An 8,058-nucleotide genomic window follows, 5' to 3' on the forward strand; every position below is an offset into this window, starting at 1 on the left:
GAATCTTGGCCTAAATTAATTAAAACTTTGTAAGAAGTGGTACGTGTGAACACACAAAGAATCAGTAGCTGACCATGTGGTAAACAAACTAGGGTTCTCTTTTACTATTCTCACTATTCTAAAGAAAGGGAAGATCAGAATTTTCTTCTAATCAGTAGTGTCTGAAATCTGAATCTTCAAACTCTAGCTAAGTAGCTATGTCTTGGGGGAAAAAAACCCAACAAACCAAGCAAAAATCAAAACAGCTTCTAGTAAGTAGCAAAAGAAAACTAAAAATAATTAGGTCGTATTCTGGGTTTCAGAACAGTTCAACAGAGAATATTAACAGACCCTCAACACTGTGGCTGAGGAGTTTAACCTCAGGCAGGTGGCAGTGATTCAAAGACAGGGGATCCTCCGTGATCCTGCCAGTACGAGGAGTGGGCATGTGGAACCCCACGCTGGCCTAAGTTGCTGCACAGTGGCCTCCAAAGGCCAGGCTCATCCTCTGGGTCTATCTACCTGCTGGTGTTACTTCGAGTATAAATGAACACAGACAGTAAATGGATTCTGTTGCTAAGTGCAGTGGGATCAAACAGCTAACAGAACTAAGTCACAGACTTTCTCTGGGAGGAAAAAAGAAACCTCAAGCTGAGCCAAGCCAGCAAACAGCTGCTGCCGTAGCTCTGCTAGGGCCAGAAACCATGTGTCATCAGCATGGCAGCAGCCTGCTTGAAACGTTTATTCCTCAGCAGCTGTGAAGAAAGAAATCGTAACCCCCTACAGTATTTGATCCGTTCTGTCAAACTGCAATAGTATCTTCCACTGTTCCTACCATCATTCTGACATCTGCACTCTAACAGAGGAAGTGATTACACATGTAATGCTTTGCTACTGTGCTGACTTTCTTTTCAACAGCTAGCAAAAATGGCATTTTAAGGGATAGGCTACTTCAGTTAAGGATGTTCCCAACGTTATAGTTCTTACAGTTTTCGTGGTTATATCATCGCTTCACCACAGTCATTTTCATCCTTATTCCTTCTCCCTTAAGCTGTAATGCTCTCCGAACAAGAGCTCCTCCTGTCTAGACAGTGCACAATCTCCACTAAAATTTTTGGCTACTTTTAACTATTATGCAACTGATTCTTTTCACCTTTGATTCAAATACAGAAGTCTTAAAGCAAGCACAGATTACCATTAGTTCTCGCTGTTCGCAGACCTTGACGCTGCTTTGCTATTAAATATTGAACGCTGTATACACAGTCAAGTAAAGGAATAAAGTACGTTACAAGAGATCACCAACTGTATCATACATTTAATAAATGAACTGGGATCCGTACACCAAAACAGAACATTGTTTACATAATGAAGTGGCAAGTAAAAACACTATCCCTCTTGCTAGTATTTTTTTTACCTACAGTATACCAAGTTATACAATATATTTATAGGTTACTTCCAAAATGCTTTTAACATCTAAATTTTGAATTTCCTTGCATTAAAAAAATTACATATTAATTACTCTGGAAAGTTTCTGAACTCTGTTTAGCAGCAAATCTCCTTTCTTGATGGTTTCTTGGTACTGCCAATTCTTGCTATCAGGCCTAGGAATTGTGGGGGGAAAAAAAAAAGTTTAGAAGTGAGAATGTTTTACACCAAGCCACTTACTTTTCTGTAGTAAGTGTCATCAAAATGTATAGAATTCAACTGAGCTGTCAAAAACAATTTCTAGGAATTGATAGCATACCTGTTAGTTTCTACAATTTCATTTACTTTGTCTATTTTGCAGTGTAATCGCCCAGCTGCAATAAATCTTGAAAGCTCCCTAAGTGAAGGAAAAAAAAAAAGTTGGTTAAACCGTTCACCAAGGACTTGTAGACCTAGCAGCACCAAAACTGCTGTTACAAAACAACAGTGTCACCACGCTGTTTCTGAAGCAACAGCCTATATATTTTCACAAAATATCTTATGCATCCTCATCTTATTAAAGCTTGGCCATTACACACAAGAATGATCATTCTAGAGAGCTGAATACAAAATGTCTTGGTACTTTCTTCTCAGACCAAAGTGTTATTCCCGAGTTAGTGAAATTTATCACTTAGCTTAGTATCAATTACTCTTCAAATTCAAAGGCAGCAGTCATGTCACGTGCCTATTTGGAATTTATCCTGAGGCAAGTATCTTCAGGTCAGTCAATTCATTAGAAAAGTCTCTTAATAGTTCCCTACTCTCTAGTAGCTCTAAATATGCTGGTTTTTTATTAGTATTTTGCTTAATCAGCTGGTGGTCTACACCACACTACTGATGGTAGAAGAAAATATTCCTGCGATCAACAGGAAGTCAAGTTACAACTAGTAATAAATTACTGGGAAGCATAAGAACTAGTATGACTGCAAAACGTTTACCTTTGAGTTGAATGTTATTTGGTTTCTCTTGAAACACCTATTACTTAATTTCTGAATATTTCAAGCAGTATTCATATTTCTGAAACATTTTTCTATGTTAAAAAATCTGAAACTTCTCTGTGAAAGCAGAATGACTCTTGTGAAGGCATTTGAAACAAAGTGTTTCATGTACATAAATGCAATTTCTCACTTCATGTTAGTTCTCATCATGATCTAACTCTGTTGGGTTTTATAATGGAAAAGAAAGGCAAATTGAGACTGCAGGGTAGGTTTGATTTAAGTGAAAACCAGCAGATCCTGTCCACAGAGCAGAAAGCAAGCAAAACTACCTAAGGAGACTTGTAGGGTATGTTAAATGTGAGGATTCCTGCAGTTGTAACAGTTAAGTTTTCACGTAGTTGTGAACTAAGCCATCCTCTAAAATCTTAAGTTTCCTAGTGCATGGAGGTCAATATAGATATAGCAGTATAAAGAACAAAATTATTAATAAAAGACGTTTCTCATATGGGATTTAGAGTGAAAGAAATACTGGAAAAGTTGTAATGAGAGATTGGATTCAAACTCTTTACTGAGACATTAAGTTCACTTAAATTTAGCCAAACTCATGCACAGAAACATAACTTGGCACGTTTAGAATCAAAGTAGAACAAATATTTTTGTTCATAATGACATCATTATAAATAATTAAAAGGTGTAAAGTGAGATCTTTATGAACTTAAAAAGCCAAATAACTTACTGATCTATGAATTCTACACTGACTCCAAATGCTTCTGCCATGTATCCTAATGTCAGTGACCGGTAAGACTCTAGGAGCTGGCTATATGCATGAATTCTCATTTCCCGTACGTAGTATCGATAGTGAGGTGCAAACAGCCAATCTTTTTTCATCTCTTGTTCTACAATAGCTGAAAAGGAAAAAAACAAACAAACAAAAAAACCGAGTCAGTAATCTCCCAGTAATGTAAAATATCAGTTATGTAAACAAAACACGTAACACCAGCTAGTAAGTAATCAGTGTGAACGTAACTATGTTGTATTCTTGCACACTTCAGGATATGAAAGGTGTTGTACGCTATAGAGAAGCAAGTTCGTATAATCTATATCAGTTCTAGAACCAGAAGCAGTAACAACATGCCAACAATATTGTGGCAAAGCTAACGAGACCCTGTTTGTCAGCACAGAGTCCTTCTCGAGGGTGTGAGCAGCCTCCCCTCTGCTGCAGGGGCACCACCTTGCTGCCGGCCAGCGCCGGGATCGGCCGTCACACGGAGCAGTGGGGCCCTGGGAAACATGCAGCACTTGGCAGGGAACTACTTGAAGTTGCCCAAAGCTGCATAAGGAAATAAGAGCTAGTACCAGAAAGTTAATCTTGAGATAGTTACAAGGATTTCCAGGCACTGAAGTGACTTCTTCTCCTGACAATTTTAGTTCTCAGCTAGTGATAAGGCCAGCAATGGAAAAATATTGCCTTTAGCTCTTAATCTCATCAGGCCTAGTCTTCCACAAAATGAAGGGTTCTTTTTTGCTTTTTCTAAATATCTTAATTTCTTGTATTCTAAAGCTCACAGAAGGAAAACAAGCAGTCTGAGACCTGGCAAGAATGAGAGTTTTCTGAAAAACTTTTCTTCAGCGTCACCCTTTTGAAACCAGAGCAGAAGGCCAGTGGTACCAAAGAAAACTTTCCACGTAATTTCTTTTACAGGCTGAGATTTCAAGGCCTTTAGACTACAAGTCCTATAACTTCTTTCAAAGATAAAACCTTTCAAAGCTTTCCCATATGACCTGGCTCTTCAGGTAAGATGGTGTTCTACAGCTATCTTCAAAACGCTTTTCCACCCTATCAGATGGGACCTTTCAAAAAGTTCACTGTATGCAAAGGTTGGTTGGTTTGCCTGATTTTTCAAACAAACAGCAGCAAATTGTAGATCACCGTTTAAAAAAAATATATACCTCAATTTTTTTTTGGAGGGGGGCATAAAGTAGCTCTAGTTCTAGACTGTAGCTACTCCACAAAAGTTGTGGGTGATTTGAAACAAGTAACTGAAGCACCTGAAATAGTGTTGCAGGACAAAACTTGGCCTTACCTAATGACTGGAAAAAGGCTGCATAACGGCATTCATAAAGAGAAAAGAGATACTGTCGTACAGCTGGCAAACTGTGTAACACTTCCAGAATCTCTGCTCCTTTAATAACCTGAAACCAAACAAATGTGTTTAAATACCATCCCTTTCAGCCTGGAGAAAAACAGGTTAAAGAAAGGCCGTGTCTGTTTGAAACAGTGTTTCCATCTGCTTTCCTTACCTTTTCCCTGAGGTCGGGCCTGTCTAACGCAATCATGCTGACATAGACAGTGTACGTTACAAATGTTTTGTAATCCATAAGTTCATAGGATGTAAACGTTGAAACTGTATCAAGGAAGAGCTCCGCTGCTTGTTTGAAATCTCGAATAGCTACGCAGTAAAGGCCCTGGTACACTTTGAGACGATTTCTCCTGTCCCAGTCTCCTCCCTCTTCTATTAGACTTAAAATAGGAAAAAAAAAGAAATATTTACTTATGTAAATGTATTATGTAGTAAGTTATACAAAACAGGACCAGTAAAACTGATGCCATGTGATTCGAGAAAGATTAACTTGTTTTATGTTACAGCTTGTTGAAAGAGTCCAAGCTTTGTACACCTGTCAGGGGTAGGAAAGTGGCTTCCTTGGGACATGAGAGGTCAGACGCCTTTGCACAGTGCAAGTTCCAACTGAAAGGAAAAGTTTATAGCCTCTGAAGTTGTGACAACAGTCTCTTGAGACGTGCAGATAAATAGTACTGTCAACCTCAGCTGCAGCAATATATTTTCAGAGTGTATGCTGCTAAAATCAAAGCTATCCAACTAGCAGCCTAGAAAAAAATCACAAGTTGCCAATTTTCAAGAATCGTATTAACACAAAATTGATGTGGCCATAAGCAGAAGCACAGGTTGAGACAAAATCTGCTGAGAAAGCAACACAAAAAAAATCATTGCTCAAGGAACATGATAACTGGGAAGACCCCCTCTGCCTTGGTGTCTCATGGCTGAGACTGGGAACTGCAGCTTGCTACAGCAACCACTGAAGTTCAAAATGTTGGGAGCACAGAGCCACTGAAGCTAGCCATGGCAATGAGGGAAGGAGAGCTGCACCAAAGCACACCGTGCTGACATGGGGCTCTCACTTCTAGAGGAAAAGCTGGTGCTTCACAGAGCCAGCTGGGTGGCCGCAGCAGCAGCTGGATTCAGCTGACAATCCCACACTGCGCTTTATAGTACAATCTAGTCACACCCAAAGTTATTTGTCTTCTAACAGCGACAGAACAGGAATGTGAGAGTGGGACGGGCTACAAATTAAAATTAAGTCAGCTGCTAGAAAACAGCTGACACAAAATATTAACCTTTCTTCCCCCTCAAAAAAATCCAGGAAGAGGAAGATCTCTAGTACAAGCTAACACCCACCCATCACTGTGATTCTGTCTCACAACCAGTCTTAGTCATTTCTTGACAGCAAGGTATTTATCTTCTATTTAGTTTGTACAGTTTATCTCAGAAGTGCTTCAGTGCACTCAAACAACCCAAGCAGTACCTTTTTGCCTTTTCAATGTTCCGTGTGATGAGGTCGTTATCCATATAAAACAAGCCAATCCTTAGGAGATAGAACACGATGTCTAGACGATGTCCCAGTGCCACAGTTTTGTCATAAGTCTTGCGGAATGCAGTCAGAGCTCCCTCCTAACAAGACAGTATTTTCTACAGTAAGAATGTTAAAAGCACCTATAATATTTACAAAATGTAAGTACACACGTTCTCTTCCACTGATAGTTGTGACTTGTTAAGTTCCCACCAAAATTTAACATCATGCATTCTGAATATCTTAAAGAATCAAAGTTTAAATCAAGTTAAAAGAGCTGATCCTCACAGATCTCTTAAATCTAAGAACTATGAAAATCTGCTCTGTAACTTGAAATTAAGTAGCACTATGTAAATAGCTTTGAAAAGTCTAGACACAACAAAAGTGAAAAATAACATCTGCAAACGGAAAATAACTTTTTCCCTTTTCAAGAAAAAAAATGTTTTCTTTCAAGGGCTACTTGTTTTTTTTTTTTCTAGGTGATTTAAATTTCAGTAACACCCTCCCCTATTTCCCATCCAGGTCTGAGTTGTGCCATTGAGAAAACACACTGTAAGTCACCCAGCGCTCACTGGAACCTGCCTAGCTAAAAGGATTACAATGCAGTGATTTTAATACGAGTCCATAAAGCCTCTACCACGAACCAACCTTGTCCCCAATCCTGCACAGGTACTCAGCTTTGGCCATCATTGCATCTCGGATTTCGCTCTCCCCCAAGATCTTTTCTGCATCTTCTAATTCGTTGTCAAGACGCTTCAATTCTTCCTCATTAGCCTTCTTCATTTTGTTCAACAGATCTGTGTCTATCTGCCATTCCAGAGACTTGCAGAGTGCTTCATAATACGGGGCCATATCTGAAAGAAAAGCAGGAAGGCTGCTGCCGGGAATTGCTGCAACAAGTGTGTGTGTGTTTCGAAAGAAAAACTTCGAAAAACTGAAGACAGCTTGTCAATGCCTGCCGTGTCATTTCCACAGTCAGGTACCGATTAAATCCAGATGTGCTCGAGCCAGTGTTTCAATAGGCCTTGCCTGTCACGCTTCATTTTGCTGACTCTTTTCTGTCACTGCTCTCCTTACACTTCTCCCTTTGCACTTTCCTTACTGTTTATCCGACTCTGAGCAGAGTGAATCCCCGTGCTCAACGCCCATGCCTTTTAAAACACCAACACGACACTAACAGTGGACACAGCTGGGGACAAGGCAACACCCTGGTATGTCCAAACCCCCCTTCCCCTTTCCCCATTGCTCTCGGCCTGGCCTTTACAATGCTCTCAACATTTCTCATGCCCTGCAGCCGGGAAACGTGTCAAAACACACACCCCCACCCCCTCACATACCCCCCCCCGACCGTCCCGGGGATAAATGAACCGACAGTCAGACCGGCTCCCCGCTGCACTCGCATGCCTCCGGACAGACAGACCGACAGACAGAGCCGCCCCACCTCCACGGAGGGAGGGAGATCCTCCCTGCACCCCACAGCCGGCCAGAGCCGCCCCCCGCCCCGCACCAGGCCGCACTCACTGTGGAGCCGCACGGCCGCCATCAGCTCGTCGCGCGCGGCGGGGTCGGGCGCGCGGGGCCGGAGGCTGAGGAGGAAGCGGAGCTGGGCGATGCGCAGGTCGGGGTTCTTGGGCAGCCCCTCCTCCTCCAGGTTCTCCAGCGGCATGGCGACGGGACGGGACGGGACGGGGCAGCTCCGCTCCGGGCGGCGGCGGGCAGGCGGCGGCGCGGCCCAGTGACTCAGCCGCGACGGGCGGAAACGGCGGGCGAGCTTCCGCCTGGCGGCGCCCCCTGCCGGCCCGGAGGGCTCCGCGGGGCTGGGGGCGCGCCGTGATGTGCGCATGCGCGGGGCCGGCTCTGGGGGTGCGCGCGCAGGCTGTGGGGGAGCCGCAGCCGCGCTATAGGGGCCGGGCGGGACCGCGCTGGGGAGGCTGCGGGGACTGCGCGCGCTATAGGGGCTGAGCAGGCGCGGGTATAGGGGCTGCGGGCGCGCAGGGCGAGCTATAGGGGCTGGGCGTGCCCGGGCTAT

General features: G+C 43.0%; 1 protein-coding gene across 1 annotated transcript; it reads right to left on the minus strand.

The window, feature by feature from the left end:
• Positions 1–1,274: 1,274 nt before the first annotated feature.
• On the minus strand, positions 1,275–7,785 carry PSMD6 (proteasome 26S subunit, non-ATPase 6). Its single transcript, XM_074835942.1, has 8 exons — positions 7,551–7,785; positions 6,678–6,883; positions 5,985–6,130; positions 4,683–4,902; positions 4,466–4,574; positions 3,118–3,286; positions 1,724–1,801; positions 1,275–1,580 (listed from the first exon to the last, which is right to left on the minus strand). The coding sequence occupies exons 1-8, from the start codon at positions 7,693–7,695 to the stop codon at positions 1,484–1,486; spliced, it is 1,170 nt and encodes a 389-aa protein (XP_074692043.1). The 5' UTR covers positions 7,696–7,785; the 3' UTR covers positions 1,275–1,483.
• Between the last annotated feature and the right edge of the window lie 273 nt (positions 7,786–8,058).

The sequence above is a fragment of the Strix aluco genome, chromosome 11 (assembly GCF_031877795.1).
Source record: "Strix aluco isolate bStrAlu1 chromosome 11, bStrAlu1.hap1, whole genome shotgun sequence".
In the NCBI taxonomy this organism is placed as follows: Eukaryota; Metazoa; Chordata; class Aves; order Strigiformes; family Strigidae; genus Strix; species Strix aluco.

What these genes read in the sequence shown, in the direction of transcription:
- PSMD6 (XM_074835942.1), bottom strand. Translation starts at nt 7,695, where the DNA reads ATGCCGCTGGAGAACCTGGAGGAGGAGGGGCTGCCCAAGAACCCCGAC. An exon ending in TGTGCAGGATTGGGGACAAG is followed by an intron (nt 6,131 to 6,677) that starts GTTGGTTCGTGG and finishes CTGTCTTGTTAG; the next exon opens with GAGGGAGCTCTGACTGCATT. An exon ending in AGTGTAGAATTCATAGATCA is followed by an intron (nt 1,802 to 3,117) that starts GTAAGTTATTTG and finishes TCCTTCACTTAG; the next exon opens with GGAGCTTTCAAGATTTATTG.